At 43.8% G+C, this 23,048-nt stretch overlaps 1 protein-coding gene across 1 annotated transcript; it reads right to left on the minus strand.

Moving 5' to 3' along the window:
* Positions 1-361: 361 nt before the first annotated feature.
* On the minus strand, positions 362-21,856 carry SLC25A43 (solute carrier family 25 member 43). Its single transcript, XM_075054296.1, has 5 exons — positions 20,659-21,856; positions 17,380-17,621; positions 16,208-16,380; positions 3,859-3,993; positions 362-2,746 (listed from the first exon to the last, which is right to left on the minus strand). Exons 1-5 carry the CDS (start codon positions 20,928-20,930, stop codon positions 2,543-2,545), a joined length of 1,026 nt encoding a protein of 341 aa, XP_074910397.1. The 5' UTR covers positions 20,931-21,856; the 3' UTR covers positions 362-2,542.
* Positions 21,857-23,048: the final 1,192 nt, after the last annotated feature.

The following is a 23,048-nucleotide window of genomic DNA, read 5'->3' on the forward strand; positions in this document are numbered from 1 at the left end:
CTCCCCTTACGATCTCCCTGCTCCGGGAGTCACAGAGCCGCAAGTACCGTACGGATTCCCGACATCAGTCGCACGCAGAGCTCAGGTGGGGCGAGATGCTGGGACAGACACGTACCCCACCACCCACCCACCACCTCCACTGCACGGCGGCCTCCAAACGTCACCCGAGTTACACTTCACCTACCTAAGAGCTGTCTCTACCATTTAGCCTTGCTAGTAACCAGTTCTTTGTGATCATACACCGTTTTACAGCGATCCGCTTCTGAAGCACCTTCGTTTCGGTGCCGTCTTAAGTATTTTGGTGTTACCTTTTGGGGGAGTTCTCATGCATAGACGTGATTACGCAAAGTAGAGGCTCAGCTGATAAAAGGTTAGTGAGTGATTTATGGATCGCAGGAGTACATTACAATACAAAGGTGTTAGCAGCATATCAGAAACAAGTTAGAGGTTAACTTTTTGACTCACTTGACTCTTACCAGGTTTGAAGAGCTGATCAGACATTCATATGCACCCATCATTCAATCTTTAAAATCTATTTAGAAATACAATGTTAGTAAAAAACATACAGGTATGTTTGGACAAGGTAAGGGCACTCTTTAGAAATCCATTCCTCCCCAATACGCTCACAAGTTACATCTCCTTATTCATACATCTCAAGTAAGTCTCAGTATTATTACCTGCGCTGTGCAGAGAGGGAAACCGAGGCACAGAGAAACATGGTCACTAGGCAGGCTGATTAGAGAGACAAAAGCACTTACAGCCTCAGTGTGAAGCACGAGCCACCCGATCTGCTCTCTACCGTCTTAATTTTTGCTATCAATGCTTGCATTTCTTCTCCGAGAAGAAAACCAGTATGAAGCACCACTGCAGCAGAACTGAGCAAGCCCATTAAGAGATACTGCAAGGCCTCAGCTGCAGGGTACATCAACGCCGAGTTCTAGGTGCAAGGCAGACCTTACAATTATCCCAAATCTTTCTGCAAATCTCTCTCCATAGTCACAGACTGTCTCTGCATCGATCTGCCATTTCCTCACCCTGCTGTGACCTGGCCTAACCAAGCAGTTTCTGAGATTGACTTACTTACACCCAGCAGGGACATAAACAGTGCAAAAACACACACACGCATAAAGCTGTGTAAACCACCGGGCAAATCCTGTGCTGAGCCCAGGCTGCTGCAGCGAGGGCAGGCGTGGGGTGCACACACCTTACTGAGCTGCTGTGATTCACGCACTGCCACAGCCTGAGGCTGGTGGGACATGCGGCAGAGGGCAGAGCCGCCTTCCCGTGTGGATACGGGGTTTACGGTTTTCTTAAAGGCACTAGGATGGGGCTGTTCCATAGCTGTACTTCTACAAAGGAACCAGAGCAATACCCCAGGTCCTCAGGTATAAACACCAAGATGATCTTTTATTGTCCAAAAGCTCCCTAGACTGCTCAGATGCCCATCAATTGCATTGGCACCGGCAATAGCCTCGTGGCCTTGCTGAGAGGTTCCTATCTACAGAAACTATCTGTGGCTCCTGGATCACAGCAGCTAAAGTGGAAAAATCACAGGTTGTGTGCACAGCGCTATTCTGCTGGCAAGGTCTGAGCAGCACAGTAGGCCTGAGCCTGTGCACAGGAACTAAAAAGCAGTTTAATATAAAAATAGAGCTTTAAGAATACCAAAACAACATGACAAGGCTCGTGGCTCTGAAATTTCTAACACATTTAAGAACTACATTTTTCAGGAAATATTTCAGTTAAGAGAACTTCAGGAAAAACTATTTTTCAAAGACTGAAATAATTCACATCCATGCAGTAACAACACAGGAGAAAGGGGGGAAGATTTTCTAGTATGCACTTGTTTCCAAGATTGTTATTCCAGTGTATTACAGTTCATTTTGCACATCACAATCCTCTCTTAGTAAAAGCACAGTTGCAGCAGCATATTTTCATCTTTACGCCAAGGATTCATACAAAATTATTATTCTCAAGTAAGTCTCAAGAACTGAAGAGGGGATTCTGGAGTGTGACTGAACTGAGACTAATTCTGCATCCGCAGAATGCCACGTCCACACAGTATCACTAAAAAAAAGATTTCAGTAGAAATTCTTGCATGTTGTATGTATTTCAGTCTGTTTATCATTTTTGGCTGACTTGGTATCTCAGATTACTTAAAAAAAAATCCATTTGGATTTTCTTAATATTTTTGAAGATACAATTTATATGCTCATCTCAGTTCTCTTGCCTTTCTGCAAGTGGTTTTATCTCAAAATGGCTATTCAGTATTGAAAAGCACCTAGAATAACGTAATTTCAAGTTCCAATAGCATAGTGTTTTCAGACTAGTTGCATCTCTCCTCTTCAGTATGTGCTTGCTATTCATATTGTTTATATCCATTCAGCAAATTAGACACAAGATTTATCCATTCCTGGCACTGATGTCTCAGTACTAAAACCATGCAATCCGCTGAGACGCTGGTACCTGTAAGTTCAGCGTGTCTTTCTTGCAAAGGTCCTTGAGAAAGGTACTGTGTATATCTGCAATGGACACTCTGATGTCAGTTTTCAAGTGCTGATTTCCTTGGCTCAAAATTTTCCCTTCGGAGGAGCTTTAATTCTCTCAGTTCTTGTGGCTGTAAACTCTGGTCCACGCCGGGAGTTAGCTTGTAATTTAAAGGAGATTCAATATAACCGTTTCTGTAAAGACAGACCCGCTTGCAGAATTCAAAGGTGCTAAACATAACACCGAAGTATGGGACAATCTGGTAAAATAAAAAAAAAAAAAGCACAACATAAGATAAAAAAGCAATATTAGACTCAGTAGTAGCATTCTTAGCTTAGATGTTTTAAAAAATGAAACTTCTAGGACTTCAAATCTGATCTGATCTGCTAATAGACCTGTGCCCATTTTTATAAAATCAGAGTCTCACCTCAAACTAGGCTAGCACCTGCTAAAAGTAGGAGTTTATTATTGGTACATAACTAATTACAACAATATTATGAGGAACAAGGTCTGTTCTAGCCTATAGATTATCACAACTTGTCAAATAACTAAGCAAATCCTAAGCAACGTCAGCAAATCCCGGTACAAAATATGGGATTTATTCTAAATACAGCAGAGTGAGTGAACAATTTTCTTCTTCTGCCCCACGCAGAATCAGCAGCTCTGGTGCCAGGTGGCTTTATACCAGCCAAGGCAGGGCCAGGCACAGGCAGGCCATCACAATCACGTTGTCACTCAATTACCGCTCATTAGCTGACCTGTAGTACTCCATGTAGGTAATCCTCACCGCAGCACTATAAAATGTATTTATGTAAAACAAATTACCTTCTGTTTAAGCTACTATGCTTTATTTCGTGCTTTCAACTCGGCAAGGGCTGTAGTAACCAATATGCATGCATTAAGTAGCTGTTCGAAAGTACTACTTCTGACTTCTGGGGAAGTGGCTTATACGCGCCCAATTTTCTTTACAGCTCGGTACAACATGTCAAATTACTGGAGCTCAGCTGAGAAGTAGAACTTGTTTAGCTGTCGTAAGTGGATCCCTTGCAATCCCCTATCCATAGCCTGCCTTGTGCATTAGCACCACTCCCTTCTCTAAAGACATTCAAATTAACTTGAAAGTAGTGACATCTAGAAGCCAAGCTTACATTTGGGGAAACATGACCAAACCAAGTTCCAAAGCTGGTTTATAACCTGCCTGAAGTTATGCCTGTTCTGTCACAGACTCTGTCATCTATAAGCTGCTAATAAGCACAGAGGCATGTTATAAGCTTTATAACCCTTGTTATAAGCTTTATAACCCCAACTGTCCAAAAGTGTGTCTTGATTACTTCAGGATAGTCTGTGATTAGGATGAAAGCAAAACCTCACCTTGAGCAGACTGGGTGTGAGCCCACTCCAAAGGCCAAGCATGCCTTTGTTCTTCACAGTTTGACGGAAACAGTCAGCCATGCCAGTAAAATGGACATCAACTGCGCCGTAGTGGGGAAGCCAAGGACTCTGGGCCTGTTCAAGAGACACCCAGGGGGATTTAGAACAAGCAAAGGAAAACTAAAGTAATTGAAGATCATTATTTTCTCCATTCTGGTACGTAAGGAACGCTTAAGGCCAGGTTTCAACAGACTGATCTGGATTCTTCCATCAACCCAAAAGAATCAGCTATTTTGCCTTCAAATACAAACTAAAAAGGGAGGGAATTTACTCTCTGATAGGTACAAAGGAGAAAGAGAGCAGTAATTTCACGCAGCACTTCCTCTTGTGCCACGTCGCCACGAGAAATAAATCCCACCCTTGTGAAGACAAACCATCTGAACTAGAGCCGCGTAACGCATCAGCCCCATGTCTGCCAGCTGCTCTGGTCTGGGAGAGGGATTTCACCTCACCGGCAGTGGAGCACCTACGAGAGGGAAGCTTGGGGCTGGCCCCAGATGCTACACTGCCGTCCCGTAATTCCGATCAAAGCAGAAGAACGTGCTGGCTTGAGTCTGGCTGCTGAGGCTGGGTCCACAGAGCAATGAGAAGGGCAAAACATGCTACGGGTTGAGTGGCAACAGCACAGCAGAAACAGAAAAACAGAGATTTCAGCCCAGGCTGTGCAAGTCCACCGAGGGCTGCAGGGGAGCAGTTGGTGCCTGTGCTCCTGTATCTTTGCTACGTGGTTAGTTGATCCGGACTGGTTAAAGTTAGCTTGGGAGCATCCTGCTGGACTGCAGCTACATTTCCAACTGCAGTATAGATAGTGTCCGTTCACATGGAAGAAGTGTAGTATGTCATTTTTAACAGCAAAATCCTTCCTTCATTAATCTCCTACTGCGTTAGCACAGACAGGATAACCTGACCTTGAATAATCCCGTCCTCATCCGTCTGTGCACATGCAGCCATGGGTTTATTTTGCGTTGGCAAATCAGGGTTTCACTCAAACACATGGCAATGACACTTCTCAGTCAGGAGTGTGTGGGGACCCCAGGACACAGGCTGATGACTTGTGCGTGCAAGCTGATCACCACAGGGCAGAAGTTTGATAAAAATGGGACTTGTACAGTTAACCGATTGGCGAATATGGATATCATTATCCCCTCATTGATCTGAAACACCATGTGGTGTAGCAGACTTTGGCCAGACTAATTTACAGCCTCTCAGAGCTGCTAAGCCTATGACAAGCCTCTCATAAATCAGCAAGTGGTAATGACATTCTCTAGATGCCCCAGCTATAGCATTTCAAATACTTGGCAACTTAAGTGCTGGGAATGGAAATAGATCAAAACTCATGCTCCAGGTATATAAGAGAAGTTGCTAATCAAATAGTTTTAATGCTGTTGCATCCCCTTGCATTACCAGCAAGTCTACTGCTAAAATTTAGAGGCTAACAAAACCCCCCTAATCATCACAGACACCAACTGCATAGTCTTCATCTACAAGAAAATCACGTATCGTGATTTTTTTTCTCACTTTTGTGCATGATTGAAATGCACGTGAAATAATTCTGATGACAGGTAACAGGCAAAACCATAGTTTCCTTTTGACAGGGCTTTGGGAGGTGATTTTGGGAAAGTAGCTGTCTGCACTGAGAAAGAAGGCAACCACATCCTGACTTGTCATCTTTTGGATCCCCTTTATCATGTCCTGGCTCTTTTACCCCAGACAAGAGTAGGGCTGAGGATTTAATCCATGGTCTTTTACACTTTAAGGAGAACAGAAGCATTTGCTTCCCTCTGAACTTTCTCAACAGTGTACCTGATCTGTAAAAGAGGGATCACATTTGTGGGGAAGAAAGTGTTTCAACTGTTCTAATTGCTCGTCCCCTTTGCATCTACATTGGCCTTGCTAACTTCATGGGGCTACAGCTGTTTCCGAAATTCCTAACTGTGGTGCAAGCTCCCACAGCTTCCTGTTTTAGGACTCAGAGAGGCAGACGTTACGGGATTTAACTGCTGTGATTTTACAGTATTACCAGCCCTGCCCTTACAAGTAGTTCAGGTAACAGAGCTAGTCTGGTACACCAGGGACATGCACATGTTCACTTATGCTCATTTGCTACAAAGAAGCTCAGCTCTGTTACTTGAGGGGTGTAAGGGTTTAAAAAGCAGTAGCTAGATCCAACAGTGAGAAAGAGAGAAATAACTTTTCAAGTGTTAATCCACAGTACTTGAGAAACTCCTGCACAAAGACTCTCACGACTGTACTGTAGAAGATGCCGAGTGCTGAGACTTCACGGACCAGTTCCACGAAGAATGGTGATATTAGCACCAGGGATGCTTAGAAGAGCACTCAAATGATGCAAGTATCCTTAAAAATGCAGCAGCAGTCATAGGAGAGCTGGATTCAAAACCTGTTCTACTTTCTGGACTGTCAGCCAGTTTCCACAAGCTTTTTTGGTAAAGGAAGTTACAGGCAGCCAAGCAGTGTAGAGGGACAGGTTTCTAAAACATTCAGGAAAGCAGGAATGCTGTTAACATGTGATTCCCTTCCTTTCTAAGTCCCTTTGTGGTAGGCAGGGCATGACCTGCCAGAATTAACTGCATGAGTTTGACTTAATCCCCTTCGTTACTGTATACATTGCAAAGGCACTTATCAAAGGGTTTTGATTACAGTACTCCTGCCTACACTACCAAGACAGGCGACAAGCACGCTGCAGATTTCAGTAAGATTCTGCACACAGTAAACACATCCAGAAGACAGTTGAAAAGGAACAGGTAAGTCAAACCCCCAGACTTCTAATTTGCCCGCAGACATTGACCTCTTAAGAGATTTACTGAAAGACTATTTATAGTAACATTCACCACGGTTACAGCCATTTTCAAGATTTCAGTCTGTGGGGTGAAGTATGCTTTGCCAGTCTTTCTGCTTTACAGGAGCAGCATGTTTCTAGGACCCTACACACAGTATTTAAGCAACAATTGTCCACAGAATCTCAGAATCACCTACTACAAAAGGAAAACTAAAAACTGTGTGTGGTTAAGACTTCAGTATTTTGGAACACAGCTAAACAAAATTAAAATTTTTTAATAAAAGAAAAAAATTAGGAAGGCATTTCATTTGGCATTGCTTTTAATGAAAAAAATAGCTGTGGGTTTTGGGTGGTTCTGCATCATCTAAGCATGTCTACAACACTGCAATTCTCACAGCCGCCTTATGGCACCAGACCCAGAAAATGGAAGTAATGAAACAGACCAAACTAGTTTCTCTACCTTTTTTGCAGAAACCTCCTATGACATACAAATCAAACAGCTAATCTCATGCCAAAAAGCTCAGGTTTATGACAGAGATGTTTCACACCATGCACCTCAAAGCAGCTTGAATTCCTTTCTTTTGACACCCTTTGACACTATGGGCTGCTGCATGGAAACCTGTTTGTTATGAACATTTTTAAAGACTTCCTCCCCCCCCAGTTACGGCTGTCTCATACTGCAGAAGGCTGGAGATACCGTACAGCTCACTGTGCTGATAACAGAGTGCCAAGTTGTTAGTCATAGTAATAGCGGGGCTAAGTTGCTAATCTTTTTACCTCTGATGGACGATGGGTTCTCTAAATGATTAAAGCACATCAAATGCAGAATTGGCTCCATCTGCCCTCTCACAAACACCGTCTTTTAGTATCCAGAGGCCACCAAGTCTAGTAAATCACTGTGATACATCCCCAAAGTTAGCACTCTATTTCAACAACCCAAACCCAAGAGAGACACGTATTAAAAAAACCCCAAAACACAACTACCTGCACTCACATTTTTTTATAGAAACAAAATAAGGGTGAAGTGTCATGACAAAACTCAAGCTAATTGTTACCTGAAGACTCTTCAGACACCATCCCTCCCATTGCCTGCATCACAAGGTGACTTCCAGAACAACACAGTCCCATTTTGGGAATTAATCTCACAGACCCTTATAAAGATTAGCCCTTCAATGACCTCCCCCAGCCCCTCTCCTCCTCCTCTCTTAGGATCGAAGGACGGATGTAGTTCACCGCAGCAGCAGTGGGAACCATGCCCATCACAAAATCAATCACTCGGACCTTTCCAAGGCTCCCAGTAGCCACACAGGGACCGAGCAGAGACCTCCCAGTCAGGAAATGGCAGACACGGTGGTTGGGCCACTGGAGCCCGAGCCCAGAGCTGTGCAGATAAAAAATTCCCTCTTGCGCTTTAGGTCATTTTGGTTTGCAACTACCTGAACTTACATGGATCGAAGGCTATTTAGAAATACTTTTCTCTCAATACATGTACTTTTTTACCCCCTTCGGTGTTCATAAAGTTTGTTGCTGCAAAGATTTGGTATTTATTTACTTTTTGAGCATGCAGTACTGTTGGCACAGAGTATGAAAGATCAACTAACAGTGAACAGCTGCCATAGGTGGTATGCTATCCTGACGGTAGATACAGTAAAATTGCTTGTTATTTATATATTTTCAACAGATTCAGGTGTCGTACACTTCTGATCAATTAGAAAAAAAAAAAAGTACAGGAAGGCAGTTTACAACACAGCTCAAGAGTTCACACTCTTAATCTGGAAGCTAAAATAAGAAGTCTTTGCAGTCTGGGTTAATAAGGACACATGCAATGAGCAAGCGTAACTGTCGTTCAAAGGAAACTGAAGGACAAAGATTGCAGTTTTCATTCAAGCTGATGCCACTCCAGTCAACAGAAATTTCACTCAAGTGAAGGCTGAATGCTTGAAAGAGTATTTCATTCCACTCAAATAAGAAAGAATTAAAATGTAAATGAGTATTAATATTGGGGGCAAAAGCATGCATTCTCTTGGGCTAACCAATCGTTTCACCCGGAGGACAGCCTTACGTGGTGGTCACCTTTCCCGTGTCAGTGGTTTGGTAATGCTGACCTACCCCTGGCTACAGTCCACCAAAGGTATTCAGGCATGTCGGAAGGTAAACCATAACAAGCTATCAGGAGGCAATCGGTTCCAGAGTAGCAGGGCAGAGTAGCTGACCTCCAGCTTTCTGCACTCTAGGAACATGTTGTCCTTTACTTTGTAACCTGAACTGCGGCCAAATCATCTCGCCTTTCTGAGATCAATGGCACCGAATGAGCAGAACAGTTTACTGCTTGCTCCAAACTTTGACTCTTAACTTTAAATACATTATCCCCAGGCCTGTTGTTCCCTGAGGCTTCATGGTTTGTTGCAGAATCCCTCCTGTGCTGCTGAACCTAAGCTTTTAACACCTGCCGCATGAAGAAATCTTTGATGTGGAATATAGAGGGGTTTTTCCCTCAAGGCAGCGCAAACCCCTTGCATGGACACCTCTGGGTGGTTTCTGAATGCCTCATGATGGTTCAGCTCAATCCTTACAAATGGGTGCACCATTTTTATGCACATTAACACTAGTTTATTTAATGGAGCAAACCCTTAGGAAGGCTAGCTTGGTCCCACGCTTCGCACAGTGAATAGCAATGCTAGTTCCTGCACCTCCTGCTGCCTGTGTAGGAACTGAGGAGAAAAATAACATTTTAGAGGACTGGGGCTTTACAGAGGAGATATTTCCATTGGCCGTATGTGGATGAGGTAAGGAATTACACCAAATCAAAATAAATCAGATATAAAAGAATAGAGTGTCCACAAAGTTTTAGCTCCTGTTTATGGAGTATTTTGCATAATTAATGACCTTACATGTCACAGACATATCATTCTAAACAGAGACAAATGGATACAAGGCTCTCCTGTATAACTGATGCAAAAGTACTCATGATAGGGGTAACTGTGATAGCTGTCACTCTGGAGATATTACTGTCTCCCTGCTGAAAATTATGGTTATAATAGTTGTGTGCACACAGCAGCGTACCCTAACCTGTCTCAGGCTGCATCAGCTGGGTGAGCTTACCAAGTTTAAAAAGGTGGGCTGAGTTAACCCATCTGATTTGCCCCAAAGCAGATTAAAGAGCTCTCGCTTATGAGCGAGATCCACACTGATCGCAGAGCTGCAGAGGCTGTAAGAGGCTGGTGGCCATGCTCAGCTGGCACTACCAAATCTAGGACTGGGAGCATCGAGGCCACTTCAGTGTCTGGGAAAATCATTCGGAGAGAATTGCATTCTGCCCTCCCTCAGACATCCTGCATTTCAAACGGGTACAGTGTGTTTTCCTGCTTTTCTTCAGCAGACCACTGTGCTGCAGTGCTAAGCTACTGCTGTAGTCCACCTCAGAACGAGTATGACATACTTATCACACCACAGCTCCTTGGATGAACAGGGTTAAAGACCACTAGACATAGCATGAGCTGTCACAAGGCAGACCTGACTGTTAGATCAGCCCAGTCCTCCTTCAGATTCTTGATTTACCATTTTTCCCTCTTAACCAGTTTTTCCACTGACACTGTTCCGTGTTTCAACTTCACAGGCAGGCAGTCTTCATGATTCTCTCCTGTGGAAGTCTGGGGATCTAAGAGAAATGCTTCTGAGGTTTGTTCAGATGCACAAAAGCTGATCTAGGCTGTTACAGAAGGCAAAGCACATGTTACACTCGGTAGCTTTTTTCAGGCATTGTCTTAACCTTTTACTGGACCAAGTACTTCCCAAGGCAGTAGGGCACTATTCTGCAACAGCCTCAGAGAAAGTGGTATAAAATATCTTTATAGTAACATCAATGAAACAATAAAAAATGCTGGTAGCTCAAAGCATTTAGACATAGGGAAAAAGGGAAGGAAGGAAGGGATTTTACCAAAACCAGAATCTGACATCTATTACCTATTTGCTAATAATCAGAGGAGCCAGGCTGGTCCTAATTTCAAGTACCACCCAGGGCATGGGGTCCTGGCTGATGCTTGAACCCCAGCAGCAAAGAGAAGGGGAGCATGAGATCATACGGAGAAGTAAGAAAAGTAAGAACTCACACTGCAGCCTCCCCCTCAGGTGAGATATTTTGGGAGTTTCATCTCTATCTGTGCACTTGTTTTCATAACACTTGAAGGAAGTTAGTATCTCTGAAACCTCCACTCCTCTGTCAAGTTTAGTTGGACAGCAGGATCAAAAGTTATTGGGGGCAAGGACAGACAGCTAGCAACCATATATGCCTTACTTCCACAGGAAATCAGGCTGAAGTAGTAATATTGCTCCTTATTTGCTTCCACACTATGGAATTTGCCACTCTGTGCACTCAGGTGGCTCCACCTCTGAAAATTGTCAAGGCTCAGGCTCCCATGCCGTTCACTATTAAAGGGTCTCCCTGCACAAAGTCTCAGAGCACATATGCTTTCCAAATGTCGTGTGAACCACATGACCCAAAAAGGATTTCTTATTTTTAAACCAGGTCATGACTCCAATAACTTTCATATTCCCAGCTGACCAGAACACAGATCTCACAAACAGCAGGGACACCACAGCTTGAGAGCTTTCAGAGGCTCCCATGCCAGCACCAGTGACTATCTCCAGTGACAGAGCACTCTCCGCAAGTTACTCAGGTTTAAGCAATGCAGGAGCACTATCTCCTCATTTCAGCAGGGAGAAAGTGCTTTTCTAACGAACATTTATAATTTTCTTTTCCAAAGCTTTGTTTATAACCCAGCCACTGGGTTCTTGCTAGACTGACTTTTACGATGCAAGGAACGTAGTTAGGGGACTAATTTTAAATAAATACTTAAATAACAGTATCACTTTTAAAGAGAGACTTCAGTTGCTCTTTTAACAGACTAGAAATGCACCAACAGGGCACAAGATTGCACTTATTTTATACAGGCCACCTCACAAAGGGAATAACTGTTGAGTTTTCGCCAGGTTACTAAGATCTCATAGCATTTATGTAATTTACCACAGATTTCACACTTGCAGAGCATCTTGTGTTCCAAAGAACCAAAAAACCCCCAACAAAAACCCCCAAACACATTGCAGATTTATAGGCAGCCGAGACCTAACCCATTCACTTTTGTCACTGAAGAGAGGCCACTTCTTGCGTGATGCACAGCAACAGTCTACACTAACCAAGAACAGCGAGCCTGTTTGTTTAAGGCAGTGAAGGGAATTCAGAGCCTGGATTTTAAAACAGAAAGATTGCTACTGAACAATGCTTTCCCTGGAGAGATGTCCTCATAACTTGAGGATGCTGTGCAGTCAACACCAAAAATGTGCTGAATCCTGCAGTATACTAAGTATGCTTATTCTATATTACAAGGGTTTGATGGTAAAGCTATACCTGAGTAGCATTTACTGGCAAAGGAGTTTCAGACAAGTTTTAGTCACAGAAATTGAAACACATTATCCCATCAAAATATGGGGACAGGACTGAGCTTCCGCAAGCCATACAAAATTTGTTCATGTAAGCAAGTGAGGACTAACTGTACAGTTGACAGAGTATCTGTGAAACTTTAGGGTCATCTTTGTGCATTTTGCCTAACAAAACTACCAAAGTCACGGGGCAATCTGGAACGAAGGCCAAGAAGTACCAGCCAGGGGTATCTGAGCCTACTTCTGAGGGTCATGTGCACAGAGGGAAGCGCCAAACTTGGGTATTAGGTTTGTGCTGACCATTTGCATGTTTGTAGATTTTCAGTTCCACACATAGCCTGGGATCAGTGTCATTCTAATAATAATCTTCTGTATGGCATATAACAGCTCTAAATTCATCTTCCCTTGCTGTAATGCCAGAGCTCAGTCCAATATGCACTCATGAAGGTCATCATAGGCAAAAAAATGATGTGGGGAAGTGGAAAAATATTACCAGTGCTTCCCTTAGACCCAGACTCATCCATAGGCAAGTATTTCCCTGCTTAAGGATAACAAAAAAAAAAAAAAAAAAAAGTGTTCTTGTATGCAAGTCTACAAGGTAAAAGTGCAGTACTTGAATATTGCTTAGATACAGGATTTAACAAAGATCATGATATTGTGAGGTAAGGAAGGAAAGCCAAGAATAACAGTCAAAAGGATATAAAGATCAGTAAGTTTTTGTTCAGCATAAGAGTGAGTCAGGAAAGCATTTGATATAGAATATCCCTTTGAATAACCCTCTCCTTCACTAATCCCCTTCTACAGATGCACAACAAAAGCCATATTTCCATGCCAAAACATGCATACAGTACCTCTTCATTCTCTAACATGCCAATCAGGAGCAAAGTGAAAAAAGGAAGACAAAGGAATAAAATTAGGATAAGGACAGCATAGAGAACTCACATATTCAGTAAGACTCACTCATATTAATTAACATTTCTTTTAAGAAAAATGTTCAAGTATATTTAGCAACACAGCGTCTTTGTAAAAAAAAAAAGTAAACATGATAAAGATAATCCTAATGGCAGAGGGGGAAGAAGCCATGGTTACAGAGCAAATCTGACATCATAAATCATCACCAAAACACAGAGGAAGAATTGTTCACTGACAGTCAGCTCCTACTCCCACAGATGTCAGTGACAGAAGCTGCTGACATCAGAAGTGTAGGATTCAGATATATAAAATGAGAAAGGATGAAACAAAATTATTACAACTGAGATTAAAAATAATACCTTATACTTCCTCCCATAGCAGAATTCATTTTCTAGTCTGCGCAAACAATTCAAGCATTGTCTAGGTGAGCAGATGGATGGAGCTAACTCTTCCAAGACTGCCTAGCATGTCAGGTAAAGATCTGAACTGGATGTTCTGGTCTCAGGCTTGTACTCCATCCCAGAATCAGAGAAGACAGCCTTGTGTCCTAGTTTCTCAGTTTTTGAAGCTCCTGAGACTGCCTTACAACTCCCTGGTTCACCATCACCAATAGATTCACTGGAAAAGTCTTCTTTGGCAATATACTGTCTCCATCTGTCAGATCAGTGGGACAGAAGGGAAGGAAGAAGAATCCGATACCTATGTCCGTAACGTGCTGGGTTCTTCTTTGTACACGAAACCAGTGTTCGTTGCTTCCAAACAAAGCCAGCATTTCCCTACGTGCACTGCAGAGCACCCACCCCAGCCCCAGGGGTAGCTGAAGGCGTTGTACACCCCTCTTTGTCAGCTAGAAAGGTGAATCACTGAATGGAGGCTGAGCGGAATATGATGTCCGAGAAAAACTGTGATCAGAAATATCTGCTCCCCTGTTTCCTACAGAACACTGAAATGTCTTGAAGCTCTTTTTCCCCCTTCTTTATTCTCTCCCTTTCTAGGTCCCTTTCATGATACCTTTTCTGGTGCTGTCCTAGACATTTCTCTCTTCTGACCACCACCCTGCAAACCGAACAGGACAGCAAGTAAGCACAAAGCAGAGCTGATCCCTGCAAAGCTGGGCCATACCTTGGTGCTAACTGTGAAAAACAAACTTCTTGGATGAGCTTACATGAGTTCCAGTGAGCTCTTAGTATCAGCTTGGGTGTGATTTTCAACAGGTCTCTCTTCTGGACAGGCCTCTGTGACTTACGCAACTTCCAGTACCAAACAAGTTCCAAACAAGTTCCTACCAAACTAGGCTTTCACACCTAGGCAGCTAGTTCTTCTGAAACACCCTTGCCTTCTCCCTTGCCTTCAGAATAAATCCCTGAACAGCAGGTGTTCCTCTAAGCTTGGAAAATCACTATTCAGTTGTTGCAATGTACCTATGAGGAAAAAAAAGCTCTCTGTTGTTAAGCCTTTTTTCTGTCCAAAGTATTTTTAGCATATCCACTTCCTACATATTTAGGTAATAAATCCAGTTCACTTCTTATTTCTAGAAGTGCCAATCAGATGTTTTAAGCATCCCTTTGGTGAAAGAGTACAGCCTAGTGGTGGGAAAATGAAAGATGGGCCTGTTCCACTTCTCTACTTGCCTGTCAGGACAAAGCTTGACACAGAACTTGACATCACACCAGTTACAGCTGAAAGTTGCTTTTGAACTGATTACAAAAACTGAATGTTCAAGTAACAGATGTATTGACAGAAAATATTAAAAGGGAAACAGCACTGTAAATGTCTTTTCTTTATTCTTTAGGGCAACAGTATTGCTGTGAGCCTAAGGATACAAAGAAAAAGAGGACTTGTATGGAGTAATTGCTTTTCTTAGACCCACTGATACAGCTGGAAAAAATGATCAAGTTTTCATACTCAGAATCTCCTTCTCACCTGAGACATTTTATGAGATACCTGATGAAAGGGCTCAGCTTAAAGCTTGACTTCTGGACACATCAGCTACATGAGCTGGTCTAATAAAAGACATTACTCCTCCTGCTGAGGTCCTCTGTTACAAGGTGGAGAGAGGGCAACGAAGGCTTCTGTGCCACTGGATCTGAGCCCCGTCTGAAGAGGGAACCCAGGGAGCTGGAGAGGGGAATTCACAGTTTCACTGACCTTTTGCTAGCTTGTGACTTATCACCCAGGCTACCACTTGATGAGTGGGATGGGGACCTACATAATGCTGCCACACCAAATGACGGCTTTTCTAAGATCACAAAAGCTTCCTATAAATCTGCAGTCCCATGAACTAAGCTGAAAGAACAAACTCATATGCCCCAGCCAGAGAGCCACCAGATGATGACAGCTATTCACTGTCACTCTACTGATGAAGTTCTAATGAAAAGTCAACATCATCAAATGAATTATGTCAGTGAGATGGAAGCTGTGGGGCAGTGGTTGTTTTGTGTTTGGGGGTTTTTTTAGATCATTATTACTCAACTTTCAGGAGAACGGATCAGCAAGATAATATAAAACGATACAGTAACTTGATATAGTAACTCACATTGCTGATGCTCCAGGAAAGCAGCAGCACTGGCAACTGGGAAGTCACTTGTTAACCAGAGGAGTCAGAAATAAGAATGAGGATAGTTCTGAAACTTCAGACTTAATACCTGCTGTGCAAGTTTCTTGTGGTTGCCATTATGTAGATCAGGCATAAATGGCAGACACACAGGCTCTGAAAATTGACATGGATCTCATTCATCCTGCCTGCCACCGAGGGGGATGAATGCCTGTATTTGCCTGAAGGTTTGCCAATTCTGAACTGCGAGAATTTGATGGAATTGCTATGAAAAAGAAAATAAATAAAGCTAAAGACATAGCCCCTGAGAGTATACATATATCCCATGATAGTACTCGAACCCACCTTAAAAGTGTAACAACACACTTGTAACAATAATTTTCAGACTTTAAAAAAAAAAACAAAAAACCAAAACAAACAAACAAACCAACCCACCAAAAAACCCCAAACCCCAACCAACCTAAAACAAAGTCTCTGTAGCCTACTGCCAAGAGAAATAAAGTGGCACTCATGATCATCTGGCTAGTCTTATCCCAGGCTCCTGCAACAAGCACCTATAACAAAGTACTAATAACACGAGTGCTCTGTACCTGCATCTTCCTCTTGACAGTCTCAAAGGGGAAAGAAAGTGTCTGTGCCACACCAGCTGCTACACAGCCGTTTATGAAGTTCTGAAGAGGAGTGAAATGAACTATGGGTTCTCGCCAGATTTTGTCCAGATTGATGTAAACAAAGAATGAGCCCGCAGAAAATGGGACAGCACCTAGAAAGCAAACCAGACAGGTTTATATCAACACACTGTACACTAAGAAAACAGAGCTGCTCAACACATAACCTAGAAAGATGGGATGAGACGCTGCCAGTTTACACCTCGCATTGCTCAAATCCAATCAATATTTTGAAGAATGTTACTTTTTTGTCACTGGTTTACCACCAAACACCCATATTGTAGGATCTAGATGTGCTGATAGGAGCATATATTTACATATTAAAACATGCATGTTGTCAGAATTATTAGCTGCTTTAGCCTCATGACAGGTCAGCTCTTTCTCCAGGTTCTCTCTTTTCTGACAAGCTCTTTCTCCCATCCAACCCAACCCTAGCAGTTGTATGGGTAAACAGAGTTGCTTCTCCAGTCAAGCTGATACGGGATACTTCTGTCCTCTTTTGCTTGTTTCATGCTCTCATCAATTTTATAGTGGGATTATACGTTATTATGCTTTTTTTTTATAATGTCATATTGTGAAAGAGTGGACTCAAAGTTAAATGGCATTTTTTTAAAGCTATGGAGAGTAAATAAATAATTAAGAAGTCATTTAATGTAAAGAGAGATTATCACTAATCTTTTCACATCAGTTATATATTACTGCCCATACCGGTTTCACTGAACAGCTACGGAGACACTCTCACACCTCGATAGGAATTAGGAACACTCTGTGTGTGTGTGTATATATTTTTTTTTTAAAAAGAGTTAAATGGCTGAAATCTTGCATCCGAGCACAACTAGATCATCTATAAAAGAAGGAAAAGAGTATTTTGTTGAACACTTAACCATACATAAAATGCTATGCACTTGGTCATAATTTGAAGCAATAAAGCTGCAGCAGAGGTAGTCAGTATTGTCGTGCCTTGTAAATCTACACACCTTCTAAAGAAGAACATTACTATCTGCTTTTGATATCAGGTGAGCAAATGAATGTAGAACTACACAGCTGCCATAAACAATGTGCAATGAAGTGATTTTTCCCCATTATTATTTTACCTAATATAGCTGGTGAAACACCACGGTAGAGTGCAAGGAGTCCTTCTTGACGATAAATTTTGTAAAAAGCATGAAGAATTCCTTCGTAAGATGGTTCCAGACGGTTCTGCACAATGAGCCGTGTTTTAATTACATCAGTGGGGTAAGTCACGATGGTTGCAACCATGCCAGCCAGACTTCCTGCCATGATGGCTCTCCAGTGGGAGATATGACCCAACTCATCCGTGAAAAGTATAACAAGTCTAGAGTAAACACATAAAAGAGGTACTATTAATGACAGTACAAACAAAACACATGAAAAATTAAGGCAGATTATTCTCACTGTAATTGTTCTTCTTCCCACAAGCCCCTTCAGCAGCAGGAGTTGAAAGTTTAGTATGTATTTCATCCAAGACCTTACTATATATAACACCACACAAGCATTAGAACCTCTGTGAAACAGAACATGCGAACAGACAAACATGAGCAGAGTCCAAAAAACATGCCTAAGAGCCCAAAGAGATTTTGGGTAAATCCATGCTGCACATAAGTGCAGAAATGCAAAAGTTATACTTAACAATTAAGCCAGGGACTGGAAAAAAACCTCTGCAAATGGAATTTGCTTTGATTTTAGTGTTACTGACCTAAAATACTTCCAGTACCTGAAAGGCCTTTTTTAGAGGCAGTTTGCATAGCCCTACCTGCACCGCAGTTCTCGGCACCGACTAAGCTCACATAGCTTGAGTTGTGGTACCATGCTGGAGGTGCAGAGCACCAGTTCAACAATGAAAAAATTCTTTAAAGATACGGAGACTAATTGTTCAAATTATTTACTTGTTTGCTTTGCAAGAGACTTTTAAAGTAATTTTTGACCACAGAATCCTCATTTATATTTCCATCTATAGGATGAAAATTACCATGACTTTAAAACACGTGTGCAAGAAATTTTCTGATCATCGGTCATCAGTTAGATACATTGGTTCAGCCCCCCAAAGTTATCATTTCAAGAAGAAATACATAGATAACGTCATCACAGGCCTTCCGAGAACAACTGAACCTTCCTCAGTTGCTTATGTTGAGACACAAAGGTCTGCAGGGATACTTCTCTAGAGAAGACTTCTGTCCAGGCACTATTATGCTCAGGAGGTTAAGTCTAAATTTGAGATTTTGAAATTGAAGCACAGAGTTTTAAAGGCTAACCTACAACTCGCGCATTTGTGATGCACAGAAGGACTTTTCTATGTATGCAAGGCACTCCTACATCAGGAAGAAGTGTCATGGAGGCAGCAAGAAGCAAGTAAAGAGACTTGAGAGGAGACTGTTAGCTCGTGGTAAAGAAACTTATTATTCTATTTTGGAAGCATTAACTAAACTGCCTAAACAGCAGATTTACATTTAAACTACACAGTGTTACCACGTCCAGAACAAAATAATTTGCAAAGATTTACAAGTCACTGCTTGCTCAGTTGATGTTTTTTCACCTGAGCGTGCATTTTCTACCGCATGACAGATCCCTGCATCTGCTTGTCTCGTGCCCTGGAGAGAGCCCAGAGCACAAAGACTAGCCAAGCAGAAGTGAAAGGATACAATTTTTTTTTCCTGTGTGTCTTGTACAGTCCCTAAAGCAACACAGCCTGATTTTCCTGTCCGTGCACAGATGTGTGGGGAGGGTGGTGGGGTGTCTCTAGGCACTACCCAGATAACATTTAAAACTGCCATGGAAAGAGAGTCTGTGCACAGTAACCGCAGAGGGAGTGCAGAGTCAGCCAAACCCCCCCTTCCCCAGCCGGCTCCCCCCGCAGCGCCGTTCCTGGGGCTGCTGACTGTGCTCAGCCCAGGTCCTTCTGCAGCTGGCATTACTATTTACTTCGGTTACCGTGTAACACTTCTCTTTTTGTGTTTCTTGCCTTTATATACACCATTCTCCCACTAGAAAATACACTAAAAAAATCCCCAAATAAGGTATCAAGAAGAATGTGTAGGCAGCTTTTATTTAATTTCCTGGTAGCCTACTTCCACTTGTAATTCAAAAGAACACGGTGTGCAAACTAGAGACAAACTACAGCCTTGCAAAGGGAAGGCACTCTTTCAAGCCGAACGAACAATTAAGGTAGTTACTTTGCTCAAAAGCCACTGGTTTATACTGGTGCAACCCACTGACTCTTCTGGGAACTTTACGTTTAAATCACCGTTTCTGCCTTCCCGCTGCCATTACGCCTCCCCTTGTTTGACCACCGCAGAAGGACGCAACAAAGCTGCCCGGTTCCAGGGTCGCTCTCCTCTATCATTTCCTAAAAGGCGCGGGCAGAGCCGGGAGGATGACTCTTGCTCACCAGATGAGTGACAAACCCCAGCAGGCTGCGCAGCGTCAGCCCGGGCCAGGGCGGCAGCGGGCCGGATTGGCCAGCGTGGGCTGAGCCCATGGTTCTCCCCACTCGGCACGGCCCACGAACTGGAATAACCCATCGCCCAGCTGGGCGGAAATGTCAAGTGCATACCGTGCGCACAGCTGACCTTAATAAAAAAAAAAAAAAAAAAAAGAAACAAACCCAACCCTGGAAGTGGCAAAACATGCTGGTGCGTGCAAGCAGTCAGGCGCTCCTCTCCAAGGCTGGCAGATAGAGGCAGCAAAAGGGAATCCTAGGAAACAGCGCGGGCTGGCAGAGCTCAGGCAGCGCCGCTCCATGTTGATCCTGCTGCAGTCCTTCCAGTGTTTACCTTAATTTAATGTCTGTGTACCACCGAAAACAAGGTCTTAAAACAAATAATGTCACAGATCGGCTTCAAACCCGATCGAATTTTCATAACAGGGTGAAAATTTTGAATCGTGATTTTGCTGTCACTTTCTTTGCCACGGACGATATAAGTACTTGAGAGCGTATAAATGAATGAAATAAATTGGCTGCAAAGAACAGATGCCGCAGTCGCATTTGCGGGCAGTGCTGGAACTTCCTTTCTAAAGGAATCGGGCAGAGCAGAAGCGATTTAACAGACTATCAGCCGAAGAACACCTCCGACTCTATAAGCGGTTTCTGGCATATCGCCTGGCACTGAGACTCGCTCCCTGCCGAATAAGCGAAATAAACGAAGCGACCAGCCAGGGTACGCGTCCTTGGGGAGAGGGGACGCGCAACCGGGCACCCACGCAGCCGAGCCAGAGACATCCCGCTGCCCCCGCGGACTAAGCGCCTCCACTTCTCCTCCCCTCCTCTCCCGTTCCAGGCACGAAAGGCCGGAGGGAGAGCAACACCCCCTCCCCGCGGACCCCCGTGTCCCGTCCCGGGGCCCCCGCTGGCTTACCGGCGGGAGGCGGCGAGCTGCAGGGCGCTGTAGGGGAAGAGCCGTAGGCAGGCGGTCAGGTTCCCCTTCCAGAGGGCCCGCAGCCCCTCGGCTCGGCACAGGCTCTGCCCGGCTCCTCGCAGCCCCCGCCGGCAGTGCCAGGTGCCCACCTGCGCCAGCACCGTCAGCAGCTCCAGCGGCGCCGTCAGGCTGAGGCTCAGCGCTCCCGCCAGCCCGGCGCAGCCCAGTCGCTGTAGGGCGGTCACCCGGCCGTCCCGCCGCCAGGTGGCCATGGCTCGGCTCGGCTCGGCTCGGCTCGGCTCGGCTCGGCTCGGCTCGGCTCGGCTCGGCTCGGCTCGGCTCGGCTCGGCTCGGCTCGGCTCGGCTCGGCTCGGCTCGGCTCGGCGGCACTGCGGGCGCCCGGCCCGGCCCGGCCCGGCCCGGCCCGGCCTGGCCCGCCGGAGGGCGCTGTGAGGCGGGTCCCCGCCCGGCCCGGCCCCGCTCGGTCTCAGGGCGGAAGGCGGAGAGGCCCCGCTGGGTTCCCCCGGAGCGTTACGGGCCTTCGGTTGGTTGGCAGCGTCCCGGGATAGTTCGCTGGTACCGGTACCCTCCGGGAACGGGACAGCGAGTGCCGGGCCTGCAGGGGGTCTGTGCGAAGGCGGACGGGGCGGCGGGGAACGCGGAGTGCACGCTGCTCCCGCTTGTACTCAGATTCACGTAGCACTACATTATTTGCATTTATGTAACATTAAAAAAAAAAAAAAAAAAAGCCCGCACAACAGCGACCTGGGTGCATTCAGGATGCTTCCCTTTAAAGCGAAACATATTTCCACAGCGATCAAATGCGTCTGTTGGTTACGGCTTACTTCCTGCATTACTAGCCAAAAATACTGCTTCCTAACTTTGAGTTCTGCTGCTGAGGCCCTGTGCGTTGATGCTGAAAGCGAGGAACTGAGTGAACATCATTAACAAGATTTACAAGGTCAATTAGTTCAGGCTTTAGCTGATGTGCTACCAGAGAAAAGGGGAGAAAAGGCATGGGGAGGGGAAAGAAGTGGAAAGGAGATACAGGCAGTGACCAGGATCTATGGAGCGAGGAGGTAACAGCTAGTAAGAAGGCAGTAGCAGTGGTTTGCTCCAAAACAGGATGTCTGCTGTTTCTTGTTATAAAAAAACCCAAAAACATAAAACCCCAGACTGAAACCTTAATTGGTCTACATTCAGTACCTTTTGATAGTGCATCCAACAAAACAGTGTAAGAAGATGCCCTTAGCCCATCTTTGGCAAGAATGCTCTTCTGCTGATCCAATACTGTATTCTCAAATCAGTAAAACAGCTAAAAGACATCTCTCTAGTTGTCTGTAACTCAACTATTTACAGTGTTGTATCTCCTTGGTGAGGAGAAAGTGTTTAATTGCTAGGGAGGGGGGGAAAAATCAACTATTTAAAGGAAGAATTCGAAACAACAACAAATGGGTATAAACTTGGTATACATTAATACTGCTTGGAAACAGAAGATTTCTAACCATGAAAGAGTGACATTTCTTCTAGGCGTTTGCCTCTCTTGCTTGTCTGTACAAGACAAACCTCAGCTCAAGATTCTTCCGGAGCACAGGTTTTTTCCATCCAGTCTTCCCGTGGTCCATTACTCATTTTTGAACGAGGTTTTATGTCCTTGTTCTGGCTGATAAAATGAATCAGCAGATGACATCAGCGTTCCACAGCACAGTCTAATCCTTGGAGAAGATGGTGGTTGGTGTGAGTTTGTCTGTTGTTATTTTTTCTCCTGTGTAAAGGGACCCGCCAAAATAAAACCAGTCATAAAAAAAAAAAAAAGGATGTCACTAGCAGGATCTAAGATTACTAAAAATGAATACTTAAAATTGCACCTTCTTCTCACCATTTCTGCCAGCCCAATCAAGTTTATATTGTTTATGTTTCCTGTATCTCACAAGCTATCACTGCAAAAACAACAGAGCAAGTGAATCCTCTGAGGGAACTTATTTTCTTTTGTTTCTTTTCTTATTCATACAAAAATACATTTTTATTACAGCTGGAGAGTGAATTTCATTTAACATAAATTTATGCAGGCAAGTCCTTTGTAAGAACTATTCTGAATATAATTTTTATTTCCTAGAAGATCGCTCGGTATTTCTTTATACTTTGTCTCGCATAGTCGTAGTTAATAAAGAACAACATCCACTGTCCTTAAAGTAGCTACTAGTTGGCTCTTTAATCATTCCTACATTGACATCATCCTGCATTACTATACACCTTCTAATTGATCACACCATCTTTGAAATTTGCCTCAGACACCCTTGCAGTGAAAACAAGTTCTGGATTGGTTTTGGTGGTTTGTTTTTGTTTTTTTTTAACTCTGTAAATAGTTTGGTCACTATCAATGAGTTGCT

Source organism: Buteo buteo, chromosome 22 (assembly GCF_964188355.1).
Source record: "Buteo buteo chromosome 22, bButBut1.hap1.1, whole genome shotgun sequence".
Classification (NCBI taxonomy): Eukaryota; Metazoa; Chordata; class Aves; order Accipitriformes; family Accipitridae; genus Buteo; species Buteo buteo.

What these genes read in the sequence shown, in the direction of transcription:
- SLC25A43 (XM_075054296.1), bottom strand. Translation starts at nt 20,930, where the DNA reads ATGGCCACCTGGCGGCGGGACGGCCGGGTGACCGCCCTACAGCGACTG. An exon ending in CAGCTCGCCGCCTCCCGCCG is followed by an intron (nt 17,622 to 20,658) that starts GTAAGCCAGCGG and finishes TGTTTACTCTAG; the next exon opens with ACTTGTTATACTTTTCACGG. An exon ending in TCACACCCAGTCTGCTCAAG is followed by an intron (nt 2,747 to 3,858) that starts GTGAGGTTTTGC and finishes TTATTTTACCAG; the next exon opens with ATTGTCCCATACTTCGGTGT.